Source organism: Macaca fascicularis, chromosome 16, assembly GCF_037993035.2.
Source record: "Macaca fascicularis isolate 582-1 chromosome 16, T2T-MFA8v1.1".
In the NCBI taxonomy this organism is placed as follows: Eukaryota; Metazoa; Chordata; class Mammalia; order Primates; family Cercopithecidae; genus Macaca; species Macaca fascicularis.
The window spans coordinates 6,829,168-6,846,331 of NC_088390.1; the positions used below are offsets into that span (position 1 = coordinate 6,829,168).

General features: G+C 45.0%; 1 protein-coding gene across 3 annotated transcripts in view; it reads right to left on the reverse strand.

Moving 5' to 3' along the window:
* The window catches only part of TEKT1 (tektin 1), a 39,850-nt gene that overhangs the window by 8,038 nt on the left and 14,648 nt on the right, over positions 1 to 17,164 (reverse strand). For 2 of the 3 annotated variants that reach the window (XM_015437548.4, XM_005582693.5), the window contains exons 4-8: positions 16,319 to 16,447; positions 15,641 to 15,784; positions 13,317 to 13,539; positions 6,837 to 7,033; positions 3,240 to 6,315 (exon numbers count right to left, since the gene is read on the reverse strand). In XM_015437548.4, the coding sequence (XP_015293034.1) occupies positions 6,108 to 6,315; positions 6,837 to 7,033; positions 13,317 to 13,539; positions 15,641 to 15,784; positions 16,319 to 16,365 (819 nt within the window). In that variant the 5' untranslated portion in view covers positions 16,366 to 16,447 and the 3' untranslated portion in view covers positions 3,240 to 6,107. Of the gene's footprint in view, positions 1 to 3,239; positions 6,316 to 6,836; positions 7,034 to 13,316; positions 13,540 to 15,640; positions 15,785 to 16,318; positions 16,448 to 17,164 lie in introns of those variants that run through there. The other variant, XM_065532645.2, reaches the window with a different exon arrangement.

A 17,164-nucleotide genomic window follows, 5' to 3' on the forward strand; every position in this document is an offset into this window, starting at 1 on the left:
AACCGTGGGTCACAGCCGAGTGTGACAGGTCATCGCTGTTGTTGTCCATCAGTCAATTATCTGGGATGGCCTGAGGTTGTGTCACACCTACATAAGCCACGGAAAAATCGACTCATGGAAAAATCAGGACTGGGCATGAATGAATGAGAAACTACGTTTAAATGGAGCCCAGACTGAACGGGAGCCAAAGTTGGATTCTAATACCATCGGGGTGGTTACCTATGGCAGAAACAGCCCAAGCAAATATGTGACCAAATGCTCACATCACACCTAAATGTTTAAGTTGGTCTCTCATTTTGAACATTAATCTGTTTTCAGGGGATGATCCAGGGAGAAGAATAAATCAAACCATTACTGTGGTATTTGGACCAGCGGCCACATGCCATTGAGATGCTGAGAACAAGGATGCAGGTTTACTTTTCATGCTCTTAGGAATGTAAGTCTAGGATCTGGACCCACTCTGAGGAATCCTTCCTCTCCACTCCCACTGGCTATTGGGAATCTTAGGAGCCAGTAAGCCAGGAATTTGACTGTTTATACTTTCCTCTTATTTGTTACAATGGATTAAGGTACCAGATTGGTCTGTAACACCCTATGGTTTCTAACTGGCTTTCATTTAACATTGACACCATTAATGCCACCATGCAAGAATGAACTGTTTACTTGCCTGAGAAATTACATATGGGATTTAAAACTTTCTCTAATATTCATTTTTTCAACCGATGATCTCTCAGGAGTTTTTTCTGGTGCTGTTTGAGACAGTGACTGATGTCGGCATTTTCCCAGGATGTGCAGGCCCCCAAGTTTAAAGCCCAGTTGACCCTGTGTGCCAGATCTTCAAACAAGAAGGACCAGTGATGTAAGAGGTTCTCCAAATCACACCACTAGCTTTGGAAAATTAGCTGAGAAAAAATTTTATGTAGAGAATAAAAGACTTGGAAAATTGTCTTCTGAATTAAACATATTAGTCTTCTTCAGGTAGCAGCAAATAGAACAATTGATTGTGACCAAGTGCCTGCCTTTCCTTCTTTCTTTCTTTCTTTCTTTCTTTCTTTCTTTCTTTCTTTCTTTCTTTCTTTCTTTCTTTCTTTCTTTCTTTCTTTCTTTCTTTTGTTTTGCTCTTTGTCACTCAGGCTGGAATGCAGTGGTGTGATCTCGGCTCACTGCAACCTCTGCCTCCTGAGTTCAAGCGATTCTCCTGTCTCAGCCTCCCGAGTAGCTGGGATTATAGGCACCCGCCACCACGCCTGGATAATTTTTGTATGTTTTCTTATTTAGTAGAGACGGAGTTTCACCATGTTGACCAGGCTGGTCTCGAACTCCTGACCTTGGGTGATCTATCCCCCACCCCCCCCCCGTGGCCTCCCAAAGTGCTGGGATTACAGACATTAGCCACCACACCAGGCCTCCAAGTACCTTTCTTATGGACCAAGTTCATTCCCATATTTTAGCAGTGGCCTTAGGTAGACTGTATATGATGATTCTCCTAAATAAGGTTATTCTCTTTCTGTTAAATGTGGTTTTCCTTGATTTATGGATGCATCTGGAACTATTATTTTGGCAGGTTTTACAAGGCCTCAGAATCAGTTTGGATGCAGGAACTGTGTTTGACGTTTGTGTCGAAGTTCTCATGATAGCCTGGAAAATGTGAAGCCTCTTTTGCAAGAGTGGAAATGGTTGCCTTTAAGCCAGATTTAAACACTGTTAGCTCGTTGTGAAAAACACAAGTGCCAGTGATTAACAAAGCATGTTTACCTAATTTACTTCAGATCTGGTCTCAGTTAAAGGTTAGCTCATCCTTATCAGGTGGCCACAGAAACTAGATCCCAGTAGCAGAGTGACCTTTGGAAGCTCGAATTCTAGTCAATGGACTTAAAGTGAGACCGTGGGAGCCAGTTCTTCACTTCATTAAGCAGAGTTGAAAGACTGTCTTCTTTCCAGCTCCCTGTTTTCCTTCCTTGGGCTATTTTCTGTAAGTCAGACTTGGTTTGCCTCAATACTACACATGCCCTGTAAAAATAAATTAGCTACACGAGACTGTTGACTGTATGGCCACCAGCCCTGCCCTGGTGGGCAAATGACTCTAGGGAGTGTCCTTTGCAACACTAGTATCTGAGGTGCAGCCCTCCATTCCTCGTGTTTTTCATCCACTCCCCCTTTCCTTCCTCTCCCCCCAACATAGGACTCTTTGCACAAGAGACCAATGGGTTAGCCAGCAGGCCTAGGCAGCTGCGAGGATAAGTCTCTCTTTTGCCTGGGGGGAAGGAGATACCAGCTTGACTCATGATCAGATACTTTATTTCCTATGACAGGCAGCTCAGAATCCAGCATCAGTGTTCCTATTAATTTCTTGTTAGTTTTGCAGCTTTGGGTGTCTGAACTTGTTGACAGCAGGCTGTACGAACATTTGTTGGAAACCTCAAGAATCTCACTAGCCTCCTCTATCCCAGAGCCTGGGATGACAAAGTGCTACACCAGAAAAGGGTTATGTGGATCACAAGAACAGTGTAGTCCTCATAACTCTGAGATAACAGAACAGAGGCACAGAGAGGCTAAGCAACTTACCCAAGGTCACACAGTAAGAGAAAGAGTGAGCCAGGATTTGAACCTTGGTCTATCTGACATAAAGGCCAGCATCCCATCTATAAAATGGAGCTAGTAATCATGCCAGCCTCTTCAGGTTTTTGTAAAGATTTGGTGAGAAAATATACGAGAAGTCACTTTATGAACCATAGATCACAGCCGAGTGTGACAGGTCATCGCTATTGTTGTCCATCAGTCAATTATCTGGGATGGCCTGAGGTTGTGTCACACCTACATAAGCCACGGAAAAATTGACTCATGGAAAAATCAGGACTGGGCATGAATGAATGAGAAACTACGTTTAAAACAGAGCCCAGACTGAACGGGAACCAAAGGTGAGTTCTAATACCATTACTCACTACTGTTACCCAAATATGATCCTGCTCCCCTGGGAGGGCGGCTCTGACCTTGTCACTCCCAACCCTGGCACCCCCAGAGCATGCTAGAGTGGCGGTGGAGGGCGAAGATGACAAGACATGGGGTCTCTGGGTTAGGGTGAGTGGCAGGCAACAGAATCCACAGAACAGAGAAATACCTAGATTGGGTACCCTGGGAGAAAAACAAGCGTCTGGAGGTTTTCCCAGCGTGCCAAGTCCTGTGCCACCGGGAGAATTCCCACTTATCACTGCCAAATGAACCACAGGAGAGACAAAAACTTTGCTCTGTGTTTCTTTTAATTATGTGGATGACAGACACGTTCGACTTTGGTTCTATCTTAAGAAAATTCAAGTTTAAATGACTCCCAATTTAAGCGATGCTATTTTAAAATAAATTTTGTATTATCTAAGAAGAAAGCTGTATTTTATCTTAAAAAGATATCTGGCTTCGATGGGTCAGAGCAGTATGGAACAGGATGGCCTTCATCAGTAGCTACGAAGGCTTTTGCAACTGTGGGCTAATTGCAGGTGTCCTTCATGAAACACAGCCTAAGACCAGATTTCATTTGTGAAACACGTCGATACCCAGTAAGACCTAGGAAGTGCATGAGCAGGTTTACCAGCAAAACATGGTTTTCTTGAAATCTTAGATGTTGCTGCATTTTGTGTCTACATGTTGAGAAATGGCCTCAACCGTAATCAAAATTGCATTTCCCTTAAAATCAGCGTATTCCAGACACTGTTGAGAGTCTTCCATACGTTATCTCGCTCATCTAGGCTTTATTACTCTTGTTTACAGATTAGGCAACTGAAGCTCGGGGAAGTTGAGTAACTTGGCGGGGATCACACCACAGGCAGACCGTAGAACTCATTCACCAGCTGATCTGAGTCACATCTCCCTGCAAAGCCTGAGATCTCAATCCACCACTGAGGCTGGCTGCCTCTGAGAGCAGTATTCACAAGAAAGGATTTAGCCCAGTGTCTTCACATCCTCTGGGACACACCTCATAACCCTGCTAAGTTAGCAGAAACTCTGAGGTCTGCCCAGTGAGCTGGAAGGGCCTATTTGGACTCTTCCAAGCCAGAGCAGAAGAGCACCCAGAGGCTTCCCAGTGAGCAGAGAGGGGCCTCCCTCCTTGATTGGGGCTTGGGAAGGGCTGCATATTTGCTGAGCACTCTGAGAGGAGATGTTCAGCACTGGAGTGGCATAGATCAGAATTAAGCCAGCGCTTTTGGCCTCAAAGGGGATTTCTCCATCCCAGATTGGGAACATCCCTTTCTGATGGCAAAGAGTCTCTGGACCAAGGAACACCTAGATTGCAAAGCTCCCAGGTATTAGGCCCACACTCTGCATTATCATTTTGCCCTACGACAGCCAGATTCAGGCAACAGCAAGGATTAGGAACAGTTCCGGACCATATAGTCCATTCCATACTTTACAGGTGGCTCTGAGGAAGGAGAGAAACTTGCCTGGCAGTGTTGGAACTAGAAGCCAGGTCTCCTGAGCTCCACACCATCAGGTGTCCACAAGCATCAGGGAACCAACTGTTAGCAGAGTGTAGCAGCGGCTTCACACATGGGAGGGTGCTGAGATGGTAAGCCTCGTGCTTGGAAGGTGTTCCTTCAATGTTAGCGGAATAAGAAATGAATGCACAGTCTCCCACAGCCAAGGTCTTCCTTTGACAGTAACCCACATCGATCTCCGACCTGCTGCAACTCAGCGGAAGGCAGCCTCCCATAAGTAGAACTCTTTTTGGACAAGAAACAGTAAGTATATAAAACAGTCTTGCTGAAAACTTGTAAAGAGGTACGTAACCATTAAAATAATTATAAAGACAATTTAGCAGCATGAACAAAGGCTTGCAATAATTAGCAGTGAAGAAAAAAACAATCATGAAATTGAGTTTATGCCGTAAGTACAATTGTGCAGAAATTATGCTGGTAAAGGGTTGGACTGCTCACAATGGCTCACATTCATTACACACTTACTGCCCCATGATACAGGCTCAGTATGAAGCCCTTTAGGGAAGTGATTTCATTCAACGCCCCCATAGCCTATGAGTAGGGACTATTGGAGGTCCCGTACTGCAGACGGCGAACTCCAGAACCTCCAGTCTTACCCATTGACTTGAACCCATGGCATGAATGGAATTTTTTTCTTTTTCTTTATGTTGTTTGAGTATTTAAAAGAAAACAAAAAACCTCTCACAATATTACTAATGGTCTGGAAATCTCCACCAAACTCACACTCTGAGGATATTTACATTCAGGAAAAGAAGATATGTAAATATCTTACCGCGTGGTGGCGCTAAAGGACGCACTCTACTGGTACCCGGAAAAGCTCGAGCCTGGAGCCCGGGAATGTTTGCCTCCTCTTTTCCAAGCTGGCAATTCTGAGACTGCAGTTCCTGGGGTGGGCACACAGGCTGTGTACCCCCATCAGCTGCCTCTCCCACGCCTGCCACCCACAACTGACACGCGCGTCCACAGGTGCCCCTTAGAGCTCTCCTCCAGCCTGTGATATCCCCACCCTATGACCCCATAACCCCAGACAACAGCAACCTGGCTCACCCACTCTGCATTCCCTGCCCCCAGATCGAATTTTACTCCGGAGAAAGACCCAGAGAGGTGCCTACAGGCTCAAGACGACTCCCGATGGGGGCTGCTGCTCTTCACCTAGGTTTTGTAGGACTTGAATAAGCTTCCTATGGACCAGCCAGAGGGGTCTAAGTCAGCCATCACCACATTGTTTTCTAGAGAAAAGAAATTTTGAGAGCCAAGAGAAAGGTTAGCATCCCATCTCATGAGCAAGAGGGGCATGGTCTACATAGGTGATCCAGCCCAACTACTTTATTGAATTGAATCTGAACTGAAATATCTTGAAACCCTGTCCTGGGGCCCCAAGTCCTGTGATATTGTAAGAGTGGCCTGTGCTAAAACATGGATTTTAATTGTTAGGCAACCACCACACCAGCAGCATAGGAAAAGAAACTTGTCCCAAAATCAGCCCCCTGAGCGGGCTTGGAATGCCAGTCAAGAGGTTGCAGCAGGCTGGCTAGAGGCTCCGCCAGCCTGAAATGAGAGCTCGGTACGACTGTAACTACTGTTTACAATGTGGTTTAATGAGAATTGGAACTAGCCCTACTATTAGCAGACAGCATCAGGGCGGAGGCCCCCGGCCCAGACCCCTTGGTCTTCCCCGTCCCGAAGTGAGATGGACTTCCTCATCTGCATACACAGCACTTCATCGATATAGATGGTGTTCTCTTTGACCTGGATCTCCTCCTGCAGGGCAAGCTGTCTGCGATGCAGCCCTTTCAGCTCAGACTGAGCTTGGGCTAAAGTTTCCTTTAATCTGGGAGAAAAGGAAGAACAGAAGAGAATCATTTCTCTCTATGCATTGCTTTTTCAAGGGAAAGAATGTTCCCCAGTGTTCAGTGCAGGAGCCAAATTGACATGTGCTCTTCCCCTTCCTCTCTCCTCATGAAGACAGAGATTTCATTAATTTTAGAATAAAATGCATACTGAAAAGGCCCTGAAAAAAAAAAAAAAAAAAGAGAGAGAGAGATTTCAAATTGGTGGCCACAGGCCAGATTCATGACGTTGACACCTTATGAAATGCTGATGTTTAAAACTGCAGATTTGACCTAAACATCTGGATTTGGGCTTCTGTAGAATCATTCAATATTGGGATCCATTTTCCCCACGTCAACAATTTTGGCGGGAGGTGGTGGAGACTGCCCTGTAGCGGGGATTCCTCAAACATCACAGAGCAGGCTGGCTTCATTCAGCCCGCTGGTCACTACCTAGCCTCTGCTTGAGATCCAGGTTGGGACTAAGACCCTAAGGCCCTCTGCCCATTGGCTGCTAACCTACCTTGCAACGTTGTGGGTGATCTCTTGAACCTCCTTCATTAGCCTGTACTGTGCGACATCACGACACAGCTCCACGTTCGGCCGGTGTGTCCTGGTCTCCAAGCGCGTATGAGCCACCTTGGCTGGCCCTTCTTGGTCAAGGATGGCTTTTTCAAGAGCTGTAATATTTTTCTCCTGGGAAGCAATCTCTTCCATGACCTTACAAAAAGGATTAGAGTAGGTGAGGCCAAGCTGTGCTCCTCAAAACTCAACAGCTGACAGCAGATGCGTTGTGATCATGTAAGTTAGGAAGAGGGAACCTCGGATTTCTTCTTAAGCAGCATGCCAGAGTGAGTCTGATCTCTCTTCCCTAAAGCAGTGATTGCTGGTGGGCAAGGTCACTCACCCAGACTTAGAACCTTATGGACTCAAGGGGCAGGACAGGCCATTGTCACCTCATCTACCCACAGAAGAATGCCCTCAGCAAAGTCCTGGCTGGCGTGGGGATGTCACTGCTGCTCAAAGCTGCCTGCTCGCCTTGGTACAGGGTACCTTTGTATCATGAGCAGAAAGCTGCCTATTTCCTTACACTCCTATCCTGCTAGCATCAGCTCTGTCCTCTGGAAGCCTGGGGAAAGAAGGAGCAGTTCGGTCTGAGTATGGTTGTTATTTTTGTGAGTGACTTTATGCACAGAAAAAGACTACTTTTAGGCCGGGCGCAGTGGCTCACACCTGTAATCCCAGCACTTTGGGAGGCCGAGGCAGGCGGATCACGAGGTCAGGAGTTCGACACCAGCCTGGCCAACACGGTGAAACCCCATCTCTACTAAAAATACAAAAATTAGCTGGGCGTGGTGGCACACACCTGTAATCCCAGCTACTCAGGAGGCTGAGGCAGGAGAATTGCTTGAACTCGGGAAGTGGAGGTTGCAGTGAGCCGAGATCGCGCCACTGCACTCCAGCCTGGGGGACAGAGTGAGACTCCATCTCAGAAAAGAAAAGAAAAAGACTACTTTTAAGTTACTTGGTTTTAACAAAATTAATATTTAACTGGTTTAAAATGTATTTCTTCATGAAGCATTTTTTTAAAAGCTTGTACATCTACTTTTGCAATATACACAAAAGTAGATAGATTAGGGTAGATAGACTAAAGAACCTCGTGTATCCATCATCAGTTTGAGCAATGAGCAGTATGTGGCCAATCGTGCTTCATCTATACTGCTGTCCATTAGCTTCGTTATTTTAAAACTAATCCCAGATATTATCTCCTTTTAAATATTTCACTTAAATATTTGAGTGTGTATTTCTAAGCATAAGGATCCTTTTTTTCTTTTGACATAACCACAATACCTTTATCACACTGAAAAAAGACACAAAAGACTTATTCTTTAATATTATAATAATATTTAGTGATGAAATTTCACCAATTGTTTCATATATTTTGGTAGAGTTGGTTTGTCCAAATTATATCCCAATGAGGTCCAGAAATTGCACTTGACTTTCTTAAGCTTCTTTTTAAACACTTCTTAAGCTTTTCATAAGTCCAGTTCTATTTATTTTTAAATTTAGCAGATATTAGCAATTACTTTAAGCTGATTTTGACTAATAATTGCTCCCACGCAAACTTACTTAAAGTCCTTTGAATATTTATTTAAAGCAGCATTTATAAATTTGATATATAACTTTTTAAAAGATTTGAATTATCTTAACAAATAAGACCTCTAGAGTTCTTAAATAGATTTGTCAATCTAACAAATTAGTAAAAAACGATGATGCTTTAAATTCTCTTAAACATTCTAATGCTTTCTTCAAATTTAAATTTTCAACTAAAATCATAAGGTTAAAACAATTATTATATATTTTAAAGAAATTTTTAAGAAACAGTCCAAATCTCTTAAATTTTATAAATACCTTAACCATCCAAAATACACAGATAACAATACACTTATAATAAAACTACTGCTGCTACGAGTGAGATCAAGAATCAGCAAACAATGCCTACGAACTAAATCCAGTCTGCAATCTGTTTTTGTACAGACTGAAATAAGAATTTATTTAAGTAATAGTCTTCATTTTTTTTAGAGCCATTTTAGGTTTAAAGAAAAATTGAGGCCGGGCGCGGTGGCTCAAGCCTGTAATCCCAGCACTTTGGGAGGCCGAGACGGGCGGATCACGAGGTCAGGAGATCGAGACCATCCTGGCTAACACGGTGAAACCCCGTCTCTACTAAAAAATACAAAAAACTAGCCGGGCGAGGTGGCGGGCGCCTGTAGTCCCAGCTACTCGGGAGGCTGAGGCAGGAGAATGGCGTAAACCCGGGAGGCGGAGCTTGCAGTGAGCTGAGATCTGGCCACTGCACCCCAGCCTGGGCCACAAAGCGAGACTCTGTCTCAATAAAAAAAAAAAAAAGAAAAATTGAGCAGAAAGTAGAGTTCCCATATGCTTTCTCCCCTTTACCTAGGTTTTCCTTATTATTAGCATCTTCCATTAGTGTGGTACCTTTGTTATTAATACAATTGATGAGCCAACATTGATATATTATTATTAACTAATGTCCACAGTTTACATTAGGGTTCACTCTTTGTGTTGTACATTCTATGGGTTTTGTTTGTTTGTTTTGTTTTGTTTTTTGAGACGGAGTCTCACACTGTCGCCCAGGCTAGATAGCAATGGCATGATCTCAGCTCACTGCAACCTCTGCCTCCTGGGTTCAAGCAATTCTCCTGCCTCAACCTCCCAAATAGCTGGGATTACAGGCATGCCCCACCACACCCGGCTAATTTTTGTATTTTTAGTAGAGACAGGGTTTTGCCATGTTGGCCAGGCTGGTCTTGAACCTCTGGCCTCAGGTGATCCACCCGCCTCAGCCTCCTAAAGTGCTGGGATTACAGGCATGAGCCACCGCACCCGGCCGATTCTACGGGTTTTGACAGATGTATAACTACATGTATCTACCTTTACGATATCATACAGAATATGTTTTGCTGCCCTAAAACCCCCCGGGCTGCTCCCATTGATCCTTCCTTCCTTCCTCCACCCACCCAAACCCTGACAACTGCTGATCTTTTTCATCTCCATAGTTTTGTCTTTTCCAGAATGTCATATAGTTGGAATCATGATTCATATCCTACAGTATGAGTTTCAGATTGGCTTCTTTCACTTAGCAATATGCATTTAAAGTTCCTCTCTGTCTTTTCATGGCTTGATAGCTCACGCCTTTTAGTGCTGAATGATATTTCATTGTCTGGATGTACCACGGTTTATCCATCCATTCACCTATCTTAGCTGCTTGCAAATTTTGACAATCATGAATAAAGCTGCTGTAGACATTCATATGCAGGTTTTTGTATGAATATAAGTTTTCAGCCCATCTGGGTAAATACCAAGAAAGGAGATCGCTGAATCCTAAGAATATATGTTTAACCTTGTCAGAAACTGCCACATTCTCTTCCAAAGGGACTGTACCATTTTGCATTCTCATCAGTAATGAATGAGAGTTCCTGTCGCTCCACGTCCTCAACAGCATTTGGGGTTGTCAGTGTTTTGGATTTTCTGTAGGCTCAGAGGTGGTGCTTTAATTTGCAATTCCCTAGTGACATAGGATGTTGAGCATCTTTTCGTATGCTTACTTGCCCTCTGTATATCTGTACTGGTAAGGTGTCTGTTTAGATCTTTTGTTCAGTTTTAGTTGGTCTGTTTTCCTATTGTTGAATTTTAAGAGTTCTTTGTATATTTTGGATAATAATCCTTTATCAGATACGTGTTTTGCAAATATTTTCTCCCAGTGAGTGGTTTGTGTTTTCATTGTCTTAAGCGTTTTTAAATGTTTAAATGGCTGGGGAGAAAAACAAAAGCAGAATATTGTCATGTGAAAATTACATAAAATTAATTTTTAATGCCCATCAATAAAGCTGTATTGAAACACAGCCATGCTTATTCATTTATTTATTATTGCTTCTGAACTGCCATGGCAGAGTTAAGTCATGGTGACACACTGTATGTGATGTTCTCATGGCTTTGCACTGTTGCCCAGAGCACTATAAATCACAGTGACATGTTTATAACTTGACAGTTTTCCAACCGTGTATCACCATACAGTGATATCTTATTTTATTTTATTTTTATGTATTTTTTTTTTGAGACGGAGTTTCGCTCTTGTTGCCTAGGCTGGAGCGCAGTAGCGCAATCTCAGCTCACTGCGACCTCCGTCTCCTGGGTTCAAGTGATTCTCCTGCCTCAGCCTCCCGAGTAGCTGGGATTACAGGCGCCCACCAACATGCCGGGCTAATTTTTTGTATTTTTAGTAGAGACGGGGTTTCACCCTGTTGCCCAGACTGGTCGTGAACTCCTGACCTCTCAGGTGATCCACCCACCTCGGCCTCCCAAAGTGCTGGGATTACAGGCGTAAGCCACCACGCCCGGCCATGACATCTTATTTTATTGTTTTATTACCAGTGTGTCTTTGTTTCTGCTCCTTAGCCTCTTCTCTTCCTCTCTTCTCAGTGCTCTCCCCTCCTCGCTCCTCTCCTATCTCAGATCCGTCTTTCAAGGCCTATACTAAGTTCTTATTCCACCAGGAAGCTTCTGCAGTATTCCTTGGCTAACATCATCATCATCATCAATCAACTAATTTTTATTATTTAAATGTATGATATTATATGTTAATCATATATGCGAATTGTGTGTGTGTGTGTGAAATGTATACATGCCAGGCACTGTTCTAAATATTTCATATGAGTTGCCTAACTTAACCCTGGCTGGAGAAAACTAGTTTCTTCCCATTTTATCAAGGAGGAAACTAAAGAACAGGGGGCTGGCCGGGTGTGGTGGCTCATGCCTGTAATCCCAGCACTTTGGGAGGCTCAGGTGGGTGGATCACGAGGTCAGGAGATCAAGACCATCCTGGCTAACATGGTGAAACCCCGTCCCTACTAAAAATACAAAAAATTAGCCGGGCGAGGTGACGGACACCATAGTCCCAGCTACTCGGGAGGCTGAGGCAGGAGAATGGTGTGAACCCGGGAGGCGGAGCTTGCAGTGAGCCAAGATCTGGCCACTGCACTCCAGCCTGGGCGACAGAGCGAGACCGTCTAAAAAAAAAAAAAAAGAAAAAGAAAAAAAGAAAAAAAAAAGAGCAGGAGGCTTCAGGGTCTCCCTAAGGTCCCACGGCAAGTGTTGAAGCCACAATTCAAACTCAAGATGTCTGGCTCTGACATCTACCAATTTCCACTAGGCTAGTCTACCTCTCCGTTTGCTGAATATTGCAGTTTCACCCTCGATGATATTCTGGTTTCTCCTGCACATCACAGAAATAAATCTTGTCCGCAGCTGGGCTCTGAGTTCCGGGAGGGGGTGTTCAGGATGTGGCAACAGGACAGGGATTCAGGGGCTGAGAAGGCCTGGGCTCCACTCCCACGCTGCCGCCTTGGGGCCCTTCCCCTCTCTGTTTTAGCTGCACCAGCAGTAAAGTGTAGGGTGGGCTGCCAGTGACCTGCTGAAGTGGGTAGCTTGAAATCCACCAGTGTGGGCGTATTTGTACTACAGATATCGACAAATTCTACAGGAAGGACCCTAATCTGTAGAATTTGCCAACATCTGTAGTACAAATGCTCCCACATTGTATTTGCAATACAAATACTAACCCCTCTGATATGGTTTGGCTCTGTGTCGCCACCCAAATCTCATCTTGAATTGTAATCCCCACATGTTGAGGGAGGAATCTGGTGGGAGGTGATTGGATCCTGGGGGCAGCTTCCCCCATGCTGTTCTCATGACAGTGAGGGAGTTCTCACGAGATCTGATGATTTTAAAAGTGGCAGATTCCCCTGCACTCTTTCTGTCTCCTGCCGCTTCGTGAAGAAAGTGCTTGCTTCTCCGTCACCGTCTGCCATGACTGTAAGTTTCCTGAGGCCTTCCCAGCCATGCGGAACTGTGAGTCAATTAAACCTCTTTCCTATATAAATTACCCAGTCTTGGGGAGCTCTTTCCAGTGGTGTGAAAGTGGACTAAAACACCCTCTGAGGGCCAGTTTACCAGCACAACACTGGATAACCAGGAGGAACGACTGGCTAGAGTCCTAAAGCTACAACCAGGTTTGGAGAAACTGACTTCATTGACTCCTGTAGCTTCAGAGCCCTAAAGGACACGTGAGAGCATGTCGTCCATTTCTATATTTCACATATGGAGGAATGGCAACTGGAGTGGGAAGACAGCCAGGCACAAAGCTGCAGCCAGCCCCTAAGCCTCAGGGTTCTGTCCTCTGCATTTGTGTTCTCTGCAGCAGTGAGTGAAAATGGAGGCCCAGAGTGGGGCAAAGTCCCACTCCAGTCCCCAAAAATGCAAAGCCTGCCGCTAAGCTGGAGAGATAGGAATGACCTTTACCCACAAGTTAACCCAATATCCCAAGCCCAGAATTCTAGCGGTCTGGCCCAGGGGGCATTCTTGTTTTCCATGGTGAAACCTCGAATCTGCTCTTCTTCCGTGCTCCCTCAAGGGACCTCACCTTGGCCAGATGAACAGCCAGCTTGTCCCTGGCATCCTTGGTATCCTTCAGCCCATTCTTGAATGCCGTGTCTACCACATCACACTGCTTGCGCAGATCATTGGCTGTCTGGGACAGGATTCGATCCACCAGGGCTTTCAGCGTCAGAGAGTTGTTCCGCTGCTTGTCAGCCTTCTCCACATTGGTGCTGGAGAAGTCCAACCAGTCTTCCAGACTCACGGAGCTGAAACAGACCCCACGCTTTCATTCACAGCATATTTGGGGTGGGGAAGGGGCTTGGGGAAGAGGGATGAGCTACACCTACCTCTCATCAGAAGCACTTAGAACGTTTCCCTATCTCTAGGCAGAGCAAATGGTGGTCTGTCAGTCTCAATAGCTGTTCCTTTGGGCAACCTCCCTACTCTGGCATTGGGCTGGCACCTTGTAGACATTATCTCATTTAATCCTCATGATGGCCAAGTGAGCTAACTTTTTGAATCCTCATTTTACAGATGAGGGGAACTGAGCTCAGAAAAATGAAGTAACTTGGGTGAGATCGCTCAGCTAGAGATAATTTGAGCATCAAAATAAATACTAATGTAACAGATTATAATACACTGAAAAAAACAGAAACCATCCATCTATACAGATTGAAATAAACAAGTGAATAAATTACTAGTTTGAAGAGGAACTGTCTTCTGGAACGACACTGATGAACTTCACAATAATGTTACTTGGAAGAAACCAGACACACACACACACACCTAGCACATAATGCTGTTTAATGAAAACCTGGCAAAACCACCCTATTAGAAGTCAGGAAAGTTATTACCTTCAGGATGGAGGGAGGGACTATTGATTGGAAGAGGATAGGATGATAGGGATGGTGATAATGTTTTCTTTCTCGACCTGGTAGTGATATGAGGCTTGTTCAGTTTATGATTAGAGGCAGTCTCTGAGATGGCCCTTAGTGATCCCCGCTCCTGGTGTTCATGCCTTTGTGTAATCACCTCGTCTTGAATATGGTATGAATTTATTGACTTGCCTCTCACAAATAGAAGGTTGTCACTTCTGGGATTAGGATATAAAAAGACTGTGGCTTCTGTCATCAGTTCTCTCTCTCTCTCTCTCTCGGATCACTCATTATGGGAGAAACCAGTTGCCATGTCATGGGACATCCCCATTGTGAAATTCACAAGGCAAGGAACCAAGACCCACCATCACCCACAATCAGGTTGGAATTGGACCCCATCTGGGTCAAGCCTTCAGATGGACTGCAACCCTAGCAGCTGGCTTGACTACAACCTCAGAAGACATCGAGCCCGGGGCACCCAGGTGAACAGGGCCTGGCTTCCCCACCCACAGGAACCATGAGATAATACATGTTTATAGTCTTAAGCTGCAAAGTTTTGGGATAATTTATTATACAGCAAAAGATAACTAACACAACGAGAATGCTTCGAACTTGTGCACTTTTCTATATGTATGTTTTATTTCAAAAAGAAGGTTTTAAAAATTAGAGTGAGTTAGGCTGTGATATAATGTTAACTGAAAAATGCAAATTAGATGTCACAGAAAAGGTACATAGTATAATCTCATTTTTACAAACTAAACAAAGTTTACCGTATGTGTATGAGTGCATATGTACATATGTTTGTATGAACATGCAGCTAACAGCAGTTATCTCAGTGGATGTAAAAATGGAAAGGGAAGGCTGGGCGTGGTGGCTCACACCTGTAATCCCAGCACTTTGGGAGGCCAAGGTGGGCAGATCACGAGGTCAGGAGATCGAGACTATACTGGCTAACACAGTGAAACCCCATCTCTACTAAAAAATACAAAAAATTAGCCGGGCATGGTGGCGGGCACCTGTAGTCCCACCTACTCGGGAGGCTGAGGCAGGAGAATGGCATGAACCCAGGAGGCGGAGCTTGCAGCGAGCCGAGATCGCGCCACTGCACTCCAGCCTGGGCGACAGAGCGAGACTTCATCTCAAAAAAAAAAAAAAAAAGAAAAGAAAAAAAAAAAATGGAAAGGAGAAAAATTCACTTGCTCTTTATACATTTTTAGATTCTTTTACTTGTTAAAAAGATGTATAGATAAAGGAATAAATTGTTTTAGTCTTTAAAGGTTTAAAGGTTTTATCTCAGACTTTCTTAGTGGGCCTAACCTGGAGGATCGGGAGCCTCTGGGCCCAATGTCAAGGTCACCACTCAACACCGCCTTTCCCCAAGCCCACCACCTCCAAGCTCTCAGCCAGCTGCAAGGACGAGTCACTAGGTCTTGCCTGTCTGAGAAGCACTGGGACATCACCAGCAGGGAGGAAGACGGCAAGGCTCACTCACTTTGGCTCAATCCTCACGGCGTTCTCAGAATATCTGATGTTTGGTGAGTTGTTGTTGAGCGAGAAGCAGATATCATCTATGGTCAGGGCCACAAACTTGTCCTTCAAATCCTTCTCAAGATTGTACTTGGCAGAGCGGTTCATCCTGAAGGGAGAAAGTAAACTGGGTTTCTGCCTCTGGAGTGCCCAGGTGGCACCCACAGGTCCTTGGGGAGGTCCTGGAAAGTGAAGCTGCAGCTAGGTCTGGTGCAGGATGATGGTACTGCCCCACCCCGACTCCCATCACCCCAACACTCACTCATACATCGTTTGATGCCTGGTGACAAATCAACATGACCAAACGTGGACTTGGAGATCCCCCTTCTACTGTGACATTTTCCAGTGTCACCACTGCGGCCTCCTGTGTGTGAGGGGTCAGCCTCGCCAGTGGGCTCCAGCGCCCTCCAGTTTATAACCAGGGTGAAATCCAGCTCCAGCCCCACCATTACCAGAGGGCGGCTGCCATGTATGAGGGATGTGGCCAGCTCTTACCCTGAGTGCTGGGGCGATCTGGGGACACAAAGTGGGAGTGGGAGTGTTGAACCCCTTTCTTTCTGTGCCATGAAGCCCAGCTTTTGTGGACACTGCCTCTTCTCAAAATTCCCAGAGGAGATGTGGAGGGCAGGCCGAAGAGTCATACCGAATCTGCTCGGAAGCCTCCTCCAAGGTACGGGTCAGCAGAGCCATAATGCCCTGGATGATCTCAGCCTCCTTTATCAGCTCATGCTCCACTGTGTCATGCACCAGGTCAATGCCAACACGCTTCTCCCTGGCAGGGGGAAAGGCAGCCAGTCAGCCAACACGTGCAACACGAGGTGACTCAACACTGGCTAATGTCTGCACACTCAGAACTACCTGAACAACTGATTTGAGTGTCACCCGATCCATCTGATGAGGCAGTGGGTGACAGGTATTAGTTGGTATCTATGTGACTTCAAAATATCCAAACACAAGGAAGAAAAATTGATTGATGACTGGTCACTTGGTCTGAAACATGCCAAATGGACTTTTTCCTCTCTTTTTCTTTTCTTTGCATTTTTAAAAATTATACTTTAAGTTCTAGGGTACGTGTGTACAACATGCAGGTTTGTTACATGTGTATGCATGTGCCATGTTGGTGTGCTGCACCCATTAACTCATCATTTACATTAGGTATATCTCCTAATGTTATCCCTCCCCCCTCCCCCCACTCCATGACAGGCCCCATTGTGTGATGTTCCCCGCCCTGTGTCCAAGTGTTCTCATTGTTTAGTTCCCACCTCTGAGTGAGAACATGCAGTGTTTGGTTTTCTGTCCTTGTGATAGTTTGCTCAGAATGATGGTTTCCAGCTGCATCCATGTCCCTGCAAAGGACATGAACTCATCCTTTTTTATGGCTGCATAGTATTCCATGGTGTATATGTGCCACATTTTCTTTATCCAGTCTATCATTGATGGACATTTGGGTTGGTTCCAAGTCTTTGCTATTGTGAATAGTGCTGCAATA